Genomic DNA, 18,478 nt, shown 5'->3' with positions numbered 1-18,478 from the left:
CGGGCTTCTCCCCATGACTGGTGGGAAAATTAGGCATAGTAGTACTTGTACTTACCATTCGTCTGTTATATATTAAATATACAAACTACAGTCAAATTTATAGAAATAAAATAATAACAATATTTAAATAATTAAACTATGCTATATGCAGAATCTGTCTTAAGATTGTAGTCCAAAAATATGTGGTCTAACTATACCATACACTATAGTATTATTTATTTAAATATTATCTGAAAATATAATGTATATATAAATATTATCTGAAAATATAATGTGTGTGTGTGTGTATATATATATATATATAATTATTATTATAAAATAATAATCTATATATAATATCTTATAAAATAAAATAAAACAATAAGATAAAAGAACCTAAAAATAAGTCGAGGCTAGAATTTGATTCTATATCCTTAAGACAGATTCGCCCCGCTATGGTACTAACGGACTCAGTGGCATCTATCTCACAGGATACAACAACTTTTAATTCCTTTGGTAGTAGCATTACAAACCAAAAGAATAGGCGAATCGGCTAGGTGTAGTACTTTCTGACTTGAACTCGGACTCAGAGTGACTAACTAAGGCTCAAACCCAAAAGCAAGGGCTCGAACCCACAGACACTTATAGAAGAAGAGAGAGGAAGGAGAAAATTCAAAATTAGAGAAAAGGATTCTGAATTGGAGTGTATTGGAATAAATCCAATGGGAGGTTTATATAGGCTTCATCTTGCCTTTTGGTTTTAATATTTTTCCGATGTGGGACAAATATTTCCCACATTTTGCAGACACATTTAGACTTATCACCTTACTTTGGAACTAATTTGTCATTCACCCGGAAACGGATTTAAGAAAGTAAATATACCACATTTATCTCCTTACGGAGAGAAACGTGCTCGTCTATAGATTCGTAAAAAATTCTTAGTGGAATCTATTCAAAATCTCATCCAAAGTTTATGTTTTTAACACCCTATTTCCAACATGAAGCTGCTCTCTTTAATTGGAGTTTTACAAACAATCAAGATGTGATACCCCTCGATTCTAGAGCCACGGGTGATCAAGTCCGAGCACAGAATACAAGGGATACCAAACAATTAATATTTAAACAAGCATTTGAATACAAAAAGAATAATAAAGAAATAAATAAAAAATAAGCTAGTAAATCCCTATTTTAAAATCCTCAAATAAATAATAATTAAAAATCCAATAATAAAATCCTCCAATTTTCGGATACTAATAATTAATTAAACTATAACTCGGGAATCCATACTGTGGACCCCTAATAATATCCTAACTAAAATAACTGAACTGAAATAAAAATAATAAGTAACTAATGAAGACGAGTCATACGTAGAGTCGGAAGAGTGAATGACTGTCTCTGCTCGGCACGAACAATCTCTAAGACTGGAACTGACGAACACCTGAAAAATAATGGTGGGTCAGGCCCACAAACAAGTTCTAATCTACTACATCCCAAACAGAGACCCAATATACGTACACATCCTAATTAATTCAACAATAACTAAATAGTCCATATGTAGATATATACACACTAAAGGAACCTCACTAAACTATAGAGTTGTCTCAACCTGAATAGTAGGCAACATGCAAAATGCACATATAGTGGGCATGAGTACCTAGACCTACCAGGGTACACAACTACGCTATATCTAGCTACACATCCCTGGCAATATACGCACCCTAACCACTGATCCTGAAACTCAAGCTCATATCATGGTGTATGATTATATATTTAAAATCTGTCCAATCCAACCATCAAAAATAAATTATCCAATTATTATTTTAATAATATGTTATCCAACTATTCCGTTGACCTGACACGAATAAGTAGGACTTAACACTATGGTTAATCCGTTCCCTTATTAAAAATAGGTACTACTTAACTTTTAAGTTAATCCATCCTTAATATGCCCCTATCCCATAATGGTGCATTAATCCATATCATAATCAAATAAAAATTTCAAATTCAATGGCAATGTAAATAATATTTACATCTAATAATCCAAATAAATATGATGTAATCATATGTTCATCACTTACATTTAATTGAGCAAAAATAACAATTTTAAGTATCATGCAATTAATTTATCTCATAAAAAAAAAAATTAACATGCATCTCAATTAATTGTACTCTCCCACAAACTGATTAAATTCATTTAAATTCAATTAACTGATTTAAATAATTTAACTCAACCCTATTTAATTAATTTAATCTTTTAAATTAAATTTTATATCAGTTACTATTTACAAACTTATGCAAATTAATCCAAACTGATATTAATCATATCAAGAAAAAAAAAAAACAAAACAAAACGAAATTTCATTTAATATTAACTACTGATGCAGCCTTTAACTTTTGTTTTTTTCTTCTTCATTTGGCGTGCCCATATGTTCTCACACATACATTAAACTAATCCAAGTATTATTAACCATGTGAAGGAAAAAAAAATAAAACAAAGTCTCAATTAATATAACAACTGATGCATGTTTATAAAAGTTCCTCGTTCAGCGTGCATGGAAGGAAAACATACAGAATTCGTACATGCATATAACTGATGCATGCTCATGCTAATTTGGTTCATACTAAGCTAAAAGAATTCCTCGTTACGCGTGCATGAAGTAAACAAATAGAAATTCTAATTACCATTAAATTACAATCTGTTTGTTTGTTTTTTTTTAAAATCAACTATCAATGGTTTCCTCGTTCGGCGCGTGTGAACCAAATTTAATTCCATCTGAATTATATAAATTACTCCATACTAAACCCATAATATATTACAACATAATTAAAACCCAAACTATAATACAACACATGAAAATTTAATTTATCAAAATATGAAAATTATCTCAAACCCATTATTAAAACACATGAACTGAATTTTTCAAATAAATCCATATAATTAGATTCAATTAATTTATTTAAAGAACCTAGAATTAATCTAGCATGCATAGGGTATGAACCAAAAGAGAAGAGAAAAATTAAAACTTGTCTTTAGGGATTTGATAAAAACCCTAACCTCCTTCTTCCTTTTTCTCTTCCTTCCTCTTCCTTCTTTCTCTCTCTAAAATATAGTACGTAATATATTTTCTAACCTCTTTCACAACTCTATAGTTATATATTTATAGACAACTAAAATAACCCTAATTTTTTTTTCCATTCCAAGACAAACTAAAATAAAATAAAATAAAATTTAAATATTAAAAAGGTAACTTAAATATATGTTACGTATAATCTATGTGTACTCCTTTTTATATATAATATATAAATATATATCAGATTATTATTTAAGGACTTTCCTTATATATATATATATATATATATATATATATATATATATATATATATATATTATACATGGGTAATTATCCGTACCCATTAAACCCCTTATCCAAGTAGTCCATATCAGTCCAATTGATTGGTCAATTACTACTATCCATATCCAATTCCTTAAAAATATAAAAATAAAATAAATAAAATAAAAATAAAAATAAAACAATTAAATTCCTAAATAAATACACATCATCACATTCAATTCAATTTAAACAAATAATTAAATCAATTAAACAAGTAAACAATTAGCCAAGAAAACAACTAAATAATTAAATGCAATTAAAACTATTAAAATAATACCGAGACTATCCTTTTTAAATTAGGGGTATTAAAATAGTATTATTTATTTAAATATTATCTGAAAATATAATGTGTGTGTGTATATATATATATATATATATATATATATATATATAATTATTATTGTAAAATAATAATCTATATATAATATCTTATAAAATAAAAAATTAAAAAAAAAAAGATAAAAGAACCTAAAAATAAGTCGAGGCTAGAATTTGATTCTATATCTTTAAGACAGATTCGCCCCGCTATGGTACTAACGGACTCAGTGGTATCTATCTCACAGGATACAACAACTTTTAATTCCTTTGGTAGTAACATTACAAACCAAAAGAATAGGCGAACCGGCTCGGTGTAGTACTTTCTGACTTGAAGTGATTGACTAAGGCTCAAACCCAAAAGCAAGGGCTCGAACCCAGAGACACTTATAGAAGAAGAGAGAGGAAGGAGAAAATTCAGAATTAGAGAAAAGGATTCTGAATTGGAGTGTATTGGAATAAATCCAATGGGAGGTTTATATAGGCTTCATCTTGCCTTTTGGCTTTAATATTTTTCCGATGTGGGACAAATATTTCCCACATTTTGCAAACATATTTAGACTTATCACCTTACTTTGGAACTAATTTCTCATTCACCCGGAAACGGATTTGAGAAAGTAAATATACCACATTCATCTCCTTACGGAGAGAAACGTGCTCGTCTATAGATCCGTAAAAAATTCTTAGTGGAATTTATTCAAAATCTCATTCAAAGTTTATGTTTTTAATACCCCGTTTCCAACATGAAGCTGCTCTCTTTAATTGGAGTTTTACAAACAATCAAGATGAGGTATATATATATATATATATATCCTCGTTTGTTTGAATTCAGTTGCCTAATATTTGAAATTGCTAGGCCAATCTGGCAAAAATGATTAACAAACAGTTGAGTAGTTACACACACACACACACACACATATATATATATATATATATATATTGTAATCCACACAATCTAGATTAAAATGAAGTGGATGCAAAATTATTGGACACTTATCATTAATGTACATTTTATTATGATGGAATTGTTAGGAATCGTATGGTATCACAGTGCCAAATACTTCGACTTTTCAAAGACTTGTGTTATTACCGTTCGGAACTGTCCAACGAGCGATATGGCGACCGGATACTAAAGAATGGGCTAAGTTTTTGTGGCACCGCAAGATCGTTGTAACCAATACTCACGGTGTGGAATGTCAGCCATATGCAACTCTTACAATGCCATGGAGTGCACTTGTTTGCCTGGGTTCGAACCCTAATGATTGGTTCATAAGGTGTGTGGAGAAGGAGAAGGAGAAGAGGCAGGCGGGTAGGTGTGGGAAGGGTGGTGGTGAAGGATTTATAAAACTAGGAAATGTGAAGATTCCAGAGGCTAGAATATCAAAATTGTATAAGAACGTGAGCTTACAAGAATGTGAAAAGGAGTGCTTGAACAAGTGTAACTGCACGGGGTATGATAGTGCCGATATCAATGTTGGGGGACGCGGTTGCTATGCATGGTTTGGTGAGCTAAATGATATTAGACAGTACAATCAAAATGAAGACAGACAAGATTTTTACCTCCGCGTAGATGTTGTTGAGCTTGGATTGTATTATATTTCTCTTCACACATTAGAGCAACGATTTCTTTAATTTCCATTTTTTTTGTGTGTGGATGAAGTAGAGCAAATGAATGTTCAACTATTCGATCATCAATTAATATTTGGTGAAAAGTAGGTTTCGACCTTTTCGTTTTTTAGCATCTTTTAGTTAAATTGCATTAAATACCTAAATATCACTTTGACATTCACAATAGTTTTGTAAGTATTTTGTTAGGAGCGAAAGTTTTAGAGAATAAATTAGTCTCTGTTTCAATGTAAATTGTTTTTTTTAAAAAAAAAAAATTCTTAAGTAAAATATTTTTTATTTTTATTTTTTTTAATATTTGGCAAAGGTCTATTTAAGTTGAAGTCGAGTTCATCGATAAAACATGTAAAATAATGTCAAAAATTGAAAGATGAATTTTTTTTTTTAAGTTTTAATTTTTTTTTTTATAAATATTTTACAACAACCAAGTATATTAAAAATAAAATAAAATTTTAAAATATTTTACGTCTAGACAAATCAAGCCTTAATGCAATTTAGTCTTTTACTTTCGTTAATTATGACTGCCTAAAGAACATCTGAAATGATTTATGGCATTTATAACATAAAAAATCAGAAGTCCAGTGCATGAAAGTCAAGAAAAACAGTGAGTCAGTCCACTGCGGGGCGGAGTAGGTTCAGTATTGGCACCAAGACATGTCGAAGCTGTACTTATATTATTCCTTTCGTGTGAGGCACGATTTTTTAAATAAGACATTTAATTTAAGACGAAAATAGTAAATGTATTGGAAGTGACTAGATATGAAAACCGGTGTTTTTTAGTTCTTTTTATTTTTTCCTAAAACGGGTGTTGTGTGTTTCTAATTTTATATGTTTTTTTGCCAACTCCCACTTGCCAAGTGGGAAATTTGTAATCTTTAGGATGACAGTAATGTCTACCTACCTCACAATAATTTGGTCATAAATAATAAATACTAAACCAAGATAATGCATATATGATGTATGATTAGATAGACATTTTTATATTATATACACATTTATATGTTGTATTGATACTTACACGGAATATTTGTAGTAAATTGTCTAATCGAATAATTTTGTTCCATTTTCTTATTTGTTGCACAATTGATCAATTAAAAGAGCAGATCTAACCAAATAATTTTTTATTGATTATTTATACTAAACACAAGTAAGTGGAGGGTCTCATTTTCTTATTTGTTGCACAAATAACCAATTAAAAATAGTACGTTTAAAAATTAACTACCACTACTAAGTTCAAAAAATCATTTTTCAATACGAATATATAGTTATTAACGTTTACTACTGAACGAAAATTTGTAAGAAAAAGAAGCTTTTCAGATGTAATACTGTTGATTTTATTGTTTTTTTTTTTTTCAAATAAAATATAATACAATTGTCTATACTAGAAAATTTTACAAAGAAAGTTAGATAATACAAATTAAAGTATATTTTATACAAAATACTTTTGTGCACGCAATTTATTGTATATTTTTTTTCAACAAATAAATGTATAAATAAGGGGAAAATGTACCGGAAGGGGCACCCCTTGGCCGACATATAATGATATATATATATAGGCTTAAAAACAAACAAACCCTAATTCTAATTACATGAGGAGACAGAAAAGAAAATAAAATAAAATAAAATAAAATATAACATAAATATATATATATAAGTCGGCTATCCCACACCGTGATTTCATAAAAATATATAAAACCCTAAAACTATATAATACATATATAATGAAAAATGATACTAATTTAATCATTAATAATAATTAATAATTAAATTAACCTTATATCCATATATATATATATATATATATATATATATATATATATATATATATATAACCATTCATGGGTATTAACCGAACCCATTTAACCTCCTGTCCTAGTAATCTATGTGACCAAAACCGTTGGTCTATTACTACTATCCAAGCCCAAGTCCTTAAAATAAAATAAACATCTAATTTAAATATTTAATTAAAACTAAACACTTAACACATAAAACAATTAGTTCAATTTCCACATAAGCATACAATTTAAATGAATACAAATCATTCACGTAAACAATTAAACAATTAAACCAATAACCAAATAATCTAATAAACAATTTAAAAATCCACTAAAACAATTAATTAAATACTGAGACTATCATTTTAAAATTAGGGGTATTATATCGGACTAATGAATGCAAGAATTTAAGAAGACAAGTGGAGATGCTGATTGCAAAAGGAAAATTCACTGGGTACATTCAAGGATCAGCGGTGGAGCAGAACCGACCGGCTGAGCAAGTTGAAAAAAATCAGAAGCCGAACTACCATAACGCTCAGCCTATTCGGATAATAAATGCAATTCATGGCCGGCCTGAGCCGACCGATGAATTAGAAGAATTGCTCCGAACGCGTCTTCGTCAAGCACAAATGAAGAGGAGAAAAGGCAGTGTAAATGCTCTGCACCAACAAAACACCTCAGTTCCAATAATGTTTGACAGAACGAATTTATTGCGAGTTCAGATCCCTCATGAAGATCCCCTGGTCATTAACTTAAGGGTAGCAAAATGCTTGATCCGAAGAGTCTTAATTGATCCAGGGAGTAGGGCAAATGTCATACCAAGAATAACATTTGACCGACTCAAGATTGAACTAGAAAAGCTCAAACCCACGGGAAATCAACTGTTGGGATTCGATGGGAAGCAGGTAGAGCCTATTGATATGGTGGAGCTGCCGATGTTTGCTGCTGAGAGAGAATTGATGAAGAGCTTCATGGTCGTTGAAATTCACCCGTCCTATAATCTCTTGATGGGAAGAAGGTGGATTCACAGGGTCCAAGGTGTTCCATCGACTTTGCACCAAGTGATGAGATGCTTGAGCCCAGATGGAAGCAAAGTGATTAATATCCATGGGGATCAGGTCGCAGCCAAGGATTGCTATTCTGTAACGTTGAAAGCCGTGGGGAAGGGGAAAGCGCCCATCCGATCTGATAGTTCAAGATAACAATTACAGGGGCCTCCACCCAAAGAGGTTAGGGAGGAGAAAGAACCTTCGGTGCTTATTGAAGAACCCCTCATGGATGTGCAGATCGATCCTCTGAGGCTGGATAGAACCACGAGGATCGAATCAGGGCTTGCAGAAGAAGAGAAATGGCAGATAGTTTATTTCTTGTCTCAGAACACAGATGTGTTTGCTTGGAGCCATTCAGATATGCTAGGAATTGATCCCTCTGTATCATGTCATTCCTTTAATGTGATCCAAACGTCAAGCCTGTTAGACAGAAACAGAGGAGGTTCGCTCCAGAACGCAATCAAATTATAACTGATGAAATTGACAGATTGTTGGATGCAGGATTCATCAAAGAAGTTCAGTACCCATCTTGGCTCTCAAATGTTGTTGTAGTGCAAAAGAAGAATGGGAAATGGAAAGTTTGTATCGATTTCACTGACCTGAACAAAGCTTGTCCGAAGGATAGCTTCCCGTTACCGAAAATTGACCAGATGGTGGATGCCACTACTAGGTATGAATGGCTTACTTTTATGGATACTTATTTAGGTTACAATCAAATCCCTATGGATCTGAACGATGAGGAAAAAACTTTTTTTGTCACCGAGCGAGGGATCTATTGCTACAAGGTCATGCCGTTTGGATTAAAAAATGCTGAAGCCACTTACCAAAGGTTGGTTAGCAGGATTTTCAAAAGTCAAATGGGCAAAACTGTAGAGGCCTATATTGATGATATGGTATTGAAAAGTAAAAGGAATGACCATCATTTGCAACACTTACAAGATGTGTTCGAGGTATTAAGAAAGTACGGTATGAAACTTAACCCGACCAAGTGCTCGTTTGGTGCGGGTTCTGGGCAATTCCTGGGGCATGTGGTCAATAACAGAAGAATTGAAATCAGCCTAGCCGAAGCAGAAGCCTTGATAAAAAAATGTAGAACTGAGAACAGTAAAGGAAGTGCAAGCACTCATCGGGCGAATAGTAGCACTAAGTCGATTCATTAAGCTGTTAAATCGTTGCAAATCATTCTTCGATACAATAAGAGGCCACATAAGACAAGCCTGGGGGACGAACAATGAGAGGTGCTGACCAGGTTAAAAGAGTATATGCGGAACCCTCTGGTCTTATCTGCCCCAAAACCAAGTGAAAAGTTTTTCATGTATCTAGGTGTGTCCAGCATTGTAATAAGTGACGTTCTGGTGCGGTGTGAAGAAGGCAAGCAATTCCCAGTGTTCTCTAGCAAGACAACGGTTGAGCCAAAAAGAAAGTATTCAAAGGCCGAATGAGTAATCCTATCATTGGTGAATGCGAAGAGGAAACTGAGGCACTATTTTGAATCCCATCCCATCATCGTTCTTACCACCTTTCCTATAAGGGTGATCCTGCATAAGCCAGATCTGTTAGGAAGAATAACAAAATGGGCCATAGAGTTGAGCTCGTTTGATATAACGTATAAATCCCGAACAGCCATAAAAGGGTAAGCGGTGGCTGATTTCCTGTTGGAATGTGATGTAGAAGATATGGAAGAAAACCTTGGAGCTCATCATGGAAGCTTTTCGTTGATGGCTCTTCAAATCAAATGGAGGCAAGCATTGGGATTAAACTGCAGACACCAGAAGGCACCACGCTGAGCCAAGCAATCAGACTTAAGTTCAAAGCGATTAATAATAAAGCAGAATATAAAGCATTGCTTACAGGACTGAGGCTGGCCAAATAACTGAAGGTCAAAAGTCCAGTTGCTTTTAGCGATTCACAACTGATCATTCGGCAGGTTACTAGGGAATATGGTACCAAAAATTAAACAATGGAAGCATACCGTTCTGTCGTTATGCGTGAAGCAAAAAGTTTTTATTAGATTAAGTTCATTCAGTTACTAAAAAAATATAATGAGGATGCCGATCGGTTAGCCTGCAATGCGTCAAGTTCTAGAGAAGCACTGGTAAGGGTGATTCCAGTTGATGTGTTATCTTAGCCTTCCATCTTCAAATAACCGCTCGACACGAATCCGCGACAAGTGAATGTCATACCGTACGAGTCGAGTTGGATCGATCCAATCATGACTTTTATACGAGATGGTGTGTTACCCGAACAAAGAGATAAGGCAAGGAAGATCAAATCAAATGCTACAAAGTATGCCATTATCCATAACCAATTGTATAGAAGGTCTTTCTCGGGCCCATGTTTGAAATGTGTTACCCCCTTAAGAGCTGGGCAGATCCTGCGAGCTATCCATGAAGGTGTATATGGAAATCACTCGGGAGGAAGATCTTTGGCGCATAAAGCAATGACGCAAGGATATTTTTGGCCAAACATGTCGCGGGATGCAGAAAAATTCTCTAGAAGATACGATAAATGCCAAAGGTTTGGACCACTGATCCACCAACCACCTGAAGACTTGCACGTAATGGCCAAACCATGTCCTTTCATGCAATGAGGGATGGATATGGTTGGCCCTCTGCTAAAGGCCAGATCACAGAACAAATTCGTTCTACTTACAACGGATTATTTCACTAAATGGTTAGAAACTGAACCGTATCCCAATGTAACCTAAACTAAAGTAAAAAGCTTCATCTAGAGCAATATCATTTGTCGTTTTGGTGTGCCAATGTCGATCGTTATGGATAATGGGACCAATCTGGATAGTAAGCAAGTAAGGAGCCTGCTAGAAGAGTATGGAATTAATCAAAAGTTGGTAACGGTTAGCCATCCGTAGGCAAAAAGTCAAGCCGAAATAACAAATAGAACAATCTTTACTTGTATCAAGAACAAGCTTGAAGATAAAAAGGGTAAATGGTTGGTGAACTTTCGAACGTCTTGTGGGCTTATAGAACAACACCTAGACGACCAACCAGTGAAAGTCCATTCGCTATGACATATGGCACCGAGGCAGTGATACTGGTAGAGCATTTAGTTCTGACTGTTCAAAGTTTGGCATGGGATCGAGAGCAGAATGATAGTATGTTGAAATTTAACCTCGATTTACTGGAAGAGAAAAGAGATACAGCAGTAATAAGACTCACGTCTTATCAGCAAACCCTGGTGAATAGCCACAACAAGAAAGTGAAGCATAGAGACTTTACACTAGGTAATCTAGTTCTGAAAAAGAAGGTAGGAATTGTCAAAAAGATGATATCACCCTAGGAAGGTCCATACAGAGTTGCAGAAGCCATAGGAAAGGGGCCATACAGTTTAGAGACCATAGCAGGAAAATTGGTCAATAAACCATGGAATGTCACGTCTCTAAAAAGGTACTACCAGTAAAGATTGAGTCTTATTCTAAACGATGTTCATTTAAAATTGTGATCTTGCAAGTGTATAGATTTGTCGAGATTTATAAAAAGAGTTCATTTTGTTTCAAAAATTGATTGAGCAAAGAATACTTAGTAAAAAGTCAAGTGGCAAGTGGCATTCTAGCCGAGCACCAAGCACTTAGCCAAGTAAGTGGCAAATGGCAGTATGAGCCGAACGCCAAACATTTGCACAAAATAAAAAATCAAGTGGCAAATGGCATTCTAGCCGAGCGCCAAGCACTTAACCAACTAAGTGGCAAATGGCACTATGAGCCGAACGCCAAACACTTGCACAAAATAAAAATTAGGTGGCAAGTGGCATTCTAACCGAGCGCTAAACACTTAGCCAAGTAAGTGGCAAATGGCACTATGAGCCGAACGCCAAACACTTGCACAAAATAAAAATCAAGTGGCAAATGGCATTCTAACCAAGCGCCAAGCACTTAGCCAAGTAAGTGGCAAATGGCACTATGAGCCGAACGCCAAACACTTGTATAAAATAAAAGTCAAGTGGCAAGTGACATTCTAGCCTAGTTCCAAGCACTTAGCCAAGTAAGTGGCAAATGACACTATAAGCTGAACGCCAAACACTTACACAAAATAAAAAATCAAGTGGCAAGTGGCATTCTAGTTGAGTGCCAAGCACTTTGCTAAGTAAGTGGCAAATGGCATTATTAGCCGAACGCCAAACATTTGCAAAAGATAAAAGTTAAGTGGCTAGTGGCATTCTAGCCATGCGCCAAGCACTTAGCCAAGTAAGTGGCAAATGGCACTATAAGCCGAACATTAAACACTTGCGCGAAATAAAAATCAAATGGAAAAATTAACTTGTCAGTTCATTTAAGCACATACTGAAGTATGGATGCTTTGTAAAATAAAATTATCTTTTCATTCATCATCATAAAAGAGTTCTTGATACACAAGGAGTGATATTAAAATGAAAAGAAACAAGTATAAAAGCCAGCAGAACTCTATTCTATCACATCTTCTCCTAGTCCTGATCCATTGCCCATTCCACCATCATTGGCTGCCTTGTCACCACCAGTCGGTTCACTATTTCCTTCCCCATCATTGATTGTTTCCTCGCCTCTACAGGGAGAGTCAATGTGGATGATCTCATCAGCTGGCAGAGCTCTTTCAGTTGCAACAATGGCTGGAGGGGCAATGGTGGTAATAGGAGAAATACTCAGAGGACGAACAAAAGGGATGACCCATGAGGTTGCAATCTCATTGCACTCAACGAATATATTCTCGAAGCAGGGAGTGGATCCTTATAAACGTTCGGTGGATCAATATCTAGAGATGTGTCTAACTTATCTGGACTTACACAGGAGCTTGATTCGCCTTCGGGAGGAAATCGGTCAATAAAACCATCTCTATACCCTTCGGCATATCTAAGAGCCCCGATCCGAGAAAAACAAACGTGAAGAGCCTTCATACCACCATTAACTCTGTCTATGACATTAAGCAGAGTGGCGCGTTCGTTCAAGAAATTTTCTTCTGAAATGGAATGGGTCAACCGTTCAGCAACTAGAGTGCGTTGAAGGTCCCCTTCTCAACTTTCAAAGCATCTCTCTCAATCTGCATGACATTTTTCTCTATTTTTAAGACATCCAGCTCATTGTGAAGAGAATCTCACTCATTCTTCAGAGCATCCCTCTCAGCCTTCAGAGCATCTATCTCCTTCTCCGATTCATTCAGCTTAACCAACATCTCCGTGTTTTTGGCTTCAGCTGCCTTTAATCCTTTAACAGATCTGTCAAGGCCAAAAGAGAGAGCTTTAACTCTCCTGTTTGTCATTTCAAGATTTCTCTAAACGGTGATCATCCCAAACAGAGTTTACACAAAGACATAAGCGTACTGGTAAGTACAAGTGCAAGGTGATCTGAATAAGAAAATTAAATGAAAGATAGTGCAAAAGAAAAGAGAGCAACCTCAACAGCAGTAGTAGGAAAGTGATGGTACATTTTATTGCAGGTCATTTTTTCCGGGTTCTCAATGTCCTGAGGGGTCCAAATGCCCTTATAGAAAGCAAATGAGGTGATAGGATCCTTGAACACAGTATTTGTAGGGACCACAATTAACCCATCCTCCCGTTTAAGCAATGGGCGCCATGGAACCACTGCTGGGGAAGAGACAAAAGTTTTGGCTGATTCACCCTCCGGAATAGATATCTAAGGTGAAGGGAAAGTAGTGGTGACCCTGTAAGTTCGAGCCCTTCGAGCTGAAGGAAGTCATTTTGGTCAGAGTCACCCTTAAGCTAAGGTCTTTAGCCCAGGCTCTTCTCCGAAACATTAGTTCGGACAAGGGAAATCCATCGGCGTTCTGAGAAGATCCCTCAGCGTTCTAAGCAGTAGGTGGAGAAACTTCATTTGGAATTTCAGAGGAACCGTCAATTAACAAAGTGGTTTGTAATCCGACTAAAGTGGATGCAGAGGGTTGAAGGGCAGGTTACCCAGCATTCTAAGCCATAACCTGGACGGTTGGAATGGCTACAGAGGTGGCTAGGGTAACTGAAGGAGCAGCTATAGAAGGGGACCTCCTTCTGTTGAAAGAAGGAATCTGAATATGTTCCATGGTGGCACCAAGAACTGAAATGTTAGAAAGGTTGTCCGGAGTGAGCAGATCGGTAGCAGAGGGAATGCCGTTTAGTACTTTCTCCTGCAGAAGATCAAGTCTAGCCCTGTAAACGTTGTAAACCAATTCATCATGAGGAATGTGAAGGCAACAACAAAGGAAAGTGCAGAAGAGAGGAAGGCAAGTTTCACAAAGGCAGTCGTTCTTATGCTTTTTAGGTTTTTTATATAAGGGAACAGAGCATTCTCCAAAAGTGGTCAAGATAGGGAAAGTCTGAGCGAATGGTATTCGCCAAGCCCCACTGACCCCGATCAAATTGTTTCTCTAACCCTTTTCAGAGGCAAATTTGTCGGTGCATAAGGACCCTTTTTCAAGGGGAAAAAAGTGGAAGTACATGTCATTTGTTCTGATTTTAGTTACTCGATAACAGAGAAAAAGATCTATGATGTCAAGATCTAGATTCCTGTCACGATTTAAGATCAATAGAACTAATATTACCCTAAGGAAGTTGGGGTTGACTTGAAGAGGGGCAAGCCCCAATTTGCTAAAGACGTAATAGAAGAACAGATGCAAGGAAAATCTAATTACATTAAGGTGAAGGACATAAAAGAGGACCTCTCCGGGAAGAAGACCCTCACCAAATCTCTCATCTAAGTCCTCGGGATAGACCTTAATGGAAACATCGTTAGGGATTTCGTTCTTTAAACGAAGAGCCTTTAAGTCAGAAGCCATTATAATGATGGAGGAAATTCTCAATTCTAGGGTTTCTTTCTTTTAAGAAAAGTGGTAAAGAGCAAAATCCTCAAAAAAATAACTCGGGATTGGAACTAACCTCAGGAAGAAGATCTGCAGAATACACCGCAGCAAAGTGAAGAATGAAGAATCGCAAAGGGAGAACTCATCGGAGAAGACAGCGAGAGCTCACTAGAGAAGATTGATAGTTGACAGGGACGATGCTCAAGGATAAAAATGAAAAAGATTGAGTGAGAGCAAAAGATGGAAGGTTGAAGTTTTAAAGGGAGACTAGTTCAGTATCCAAAGATTCATGGCAATGATGGTGTTTCAAATTTCAAAACGTGGGTCTCTGAGCCACCCGTTTGCTTCCCCACGTCACTGCCTCAAGCAGTCTCATCATGATTAAGTCTCTTCGATAATCTCACCCTAATCAATTAGGAAGAGATTATGGGAGCAGATAAGGATACCAAAAATAACCTGGACCGGACATGACCCAGATTACTATAAACTGGTCTGGGAAGAATACTTGGTCCGGACAGATTATCACTTATCAGGCCCAGTACCAAAAGATCAATCCTAAAACCCAATCTTAGAACAAAGGAAGTGGGCCCATATTTAGGACGAGCCCAAGGGATCGGCCCAGCGAGAAAATTTAAGCAGGAAGCTTATAGAACAATTATAAAGATCTATAAATAGACTGAAAAGAGAGGGAAAAACGGTTGAAATATTTTGAGGTGTAATAACTACTCTTTCTAAATTGAGAGAGCTTTTTGTTACATCTTCACTTGTGTAGCAATACACTCTTTCTATTATTATCCCCAAACAGTGTCCTCAAGTGGTAATCTAATTCTCAACAATCACTAGAAAAGAAAAAATAAATAAATGGGACCGCAAGTATTATTACAGGGACATAAAATGCTAATAAAAGATAAATTTTAACTCATCATACACTTGAAACATCTGAAACAGTTTAGGTCTGGAATGAAAAAATACACTCACACCACACACTCACACCACACACTCACATATCCCTACGAAAACTTGAATCCTCGAGCTTTAATGTTAAAATGCGAAAATATACTACTAAACTACAGCCGTAGGACATGGAGCATATTTCAATTGAAATGCTGGCATTTGGTGAAGATTTTGATCAGCTTCCTACTAAACTCTGGTTGCTTTCGGTAAGCATACGAGGCTTGATCTTCTGAATTTGATTAATAAATATTTTTGGCACATGTTAGTTTGGGAAATATGAAATTATCTGTTGTATATGTAGAAATCCCAAATGAATTGAAGAGGTACTAAATCAGTATCAATATGCATCCCTTTATATTTGAGGCCAAAACATTGTTCTGGCACATGTATCTAGTCCCTAATTGTAACAATCTAGCTACATGCAGCATACCACAAAGTTGTGCATTCGCGTTTCTCCCAATACAACTATAAGTAGTCTGGCTGCTTGTAGGTTACAAGTATACAATATATATACGAACTTCTTACAATTACTACTAGGTTTATCGGGCTTCAAGCGCAGTAATTGTAACTGAATTTATAGAAGATGACCTTGTTCCGGTAGACCTGTTCTGACTTCTTGGAACAGTAAATGCTGGTTGCTTCGGTGATGGAAGATCTGTTTCGTTACTTAACATGAAAAGAACACTCGACATAGTTGGTCTGTCCATGGCGCTGTCTTGGACACACAAGAGCCCCACTTGAATGCATCGGAGAATCTCACGCGTGGGACTTGAATCACCCAATGAAGAGTCTATTATCTCTAAGGCCCTATCCTCGCTCCAAAGCTTCCACACCTGAAACAGTTCTAACTCATTATTGTAAGGGAAATCTAGTACAATAAAGGTAAATTTTGACACATGGAAGATCAACAAAATATAAATATTTTACCTACATAACTTATCAAATTTGAGTAGGGATCATCATGAAAAAAACCATAGCTCTTCTTGCCACTGATAACCTCTAATACTATGACTCCAAAGTTAAAGACGTCAGATTTCACTGAAAAGAGACCATCTAGAGCGTACTCAAGTGACATATAGCCGCTGCATACCAAAACATGAAAAGAGTATAGTTGCAAAACTAAAATGTACTCCAACTTATGAAAGGACCATTGAAACATAGTTGATAAACTTCTTTCTACAACAATGTGTTTTTTTATTTTATTTTTTTTACAAATGAAAAGGAAATGCAGAAATGAAGGATATTCTTGCAGATTTTATATGTGGCTTGACACTTACTATGTTCCCATCACTCTGTTGGTATTTGCTTCGCTTTGATTTCCTCCAAATATTCTTGCTATACCAAAGTCCGAGATTTTTGGGTTCAACTCATCGTCTAGAAGAATATTGCCGGCTTTCAAATCTCTATGAATTATTCTTAACCTAGAGTCTTGATGAAGATAAAGGATCCCTCGAGCAATCCCAACAATGATTTTATGTCGTTTTTTCCAATCCAACAATGATTTTCTAGTTTCATCTGATTTAAATTTGCATTTCATTAGACATAGATATATTAAAATAAACACATTGTTAACTGAAATAAAAGTAACAAATGCATTTATGTACAACGAAGGGTTCATACCAAAAATAAAACAGTCCAAGCTTTTATTTGGCATATATTCATAGATGAGCATTGTTTCCTCATTCTCAATGCAACAACCTAGAACCCTCACAAGATTTCTGTGTTGAAGTTTTGCAATCAACAACACCTCATTTTTTAATTCAATGACTCCTTGTCCTGAGTTCGTTGATAACCTTTTGACTGCTATCTCTTGTCCATTCGATAGCTCACCCTGTAGGTTGAAATTAACTGAAACAAATACTGATACAATAGGTATATGATATGAATTAAGAACCATCTGTCTCATTGCAACAATTCTCTAAAAGCTATTGTTACTTGAGAAGTACACAGATAGCCTTATGTAATTTAAGCTATCTGGAAACCTCTGTTCCAAAACAAACATTTCTAAATTCTAAGTAATGGAAGGTATTTAAATTTACTGGGGAAATGAATACTATTTTGAAACCGAATTCCCAAGAAATTCTTAGACTTGAAGATGGACTTGCATGTTATTTTATCTGATATTTGCAGATAAAACAACCGCAAAAATTTTAAATACTTGGTGAAAGATTGACTACCTTATAAACTGGCCCAAAACCTCCTTCTCCAAGCTTTCTATTGACAGAGAAATTGTCCGTTGCCGCTGCTATAGTATGTAGATCATAGAATTTCAATTCTAGGATCCCGCTAGGTTCATGGTTATTTGATTTTGGAGTTTTCTGGTTGCTTGAATTAGTTGTGTCGTCCAAAAGTAACATTCCCCGATATTTTTGCTTCTGCTTGAGACCTGAATACAATTATAAATTTACACAAATAATTGAATGAGTACTAATATAACATTTGTAGAACAAAATGTACTGATTTCTATGTTATTTAAGTTAAGTCACTGAGAGTTGCATCAATGATGTGTTGGTAAAATTAACACAAAGGAATTAGACTAGTTCATTTTATATCAGCTTATCACTCTTTTCCATTAATTTTCTACTTGCACTTCTGTTTTCGTCTTTTTT

General features: G+C 35.4%; 2 protein-coding genes across 2 annotated transcripts; one reads left to right on the top strand and one right to left on the bottom strand.

Annotated features, from left to right (window-relative positions):
- Positions 1 to 7,512: 7,512 nt before the first annotated feature.
- Positions 7,513 to 8,289, top strand: LOC132277743 (uncharacterized). Its single transcript, XM_059779592.1, has one exon. The coding sequence runs from the start codon at positions 7,513 to 7,515 to the stop codon at positions 8,287 to 8,289; it is 777 nt and encodes a 258-aa protein (XP_059635575.1).
- A 7,950-nt stretch (positions 8,290 to 16,239) lies between these two features.
- Positions 16,240 to 18,251, bottom strand: LOC132278932 (G-type lectin S-receptor-like serine/threonine-protein kinase SD1-1). The gene is made up of 5 exons (XM_059780840.1): positions 18,047 to 18,251; positions 17,490 to 17,700; positions 17,147 to 17,384; positions 16,801 to 16,951; positions 16,240 to 16,702 (listed from the first exon to the last, which is right to left on the bottom strand). Exons 1-5 carry the CDS (start codon positions 18,224 to 18,226, stop codon positions 16,409 to 16,411), a joined length of 1,074 nt encoding a protein of 357 aa, XP_059636823.1. The 5' UTR covers positions 18,227 to 18,251; the 3' UTR covers positions 16,240 to 16,408.
- Positions 18,252 to 18,478: the final 227 nt, after the last annotated feature.

This window comes from Cornus florida, unplaced genomic scaffold (assembly GCF_030987335.1).
Source record: "Cornus florida cultivar Cherokee Brave unplaced genomic scaffold, ASM3098733v1 CherokeeBrave_3.0.0_Hap2_Chr10, whole genome shotgun sequence".
NCBI lineage: Eukaryota > Viridiplantae > Streptophyta > Magnoliopsida > Cornales > Cornaceae > Cornus > Cornus florida.
Note: the sequence above shows the minus strand (reverse complement) of the source record. Positions and strands in the feature narration are given on the sequence as shown.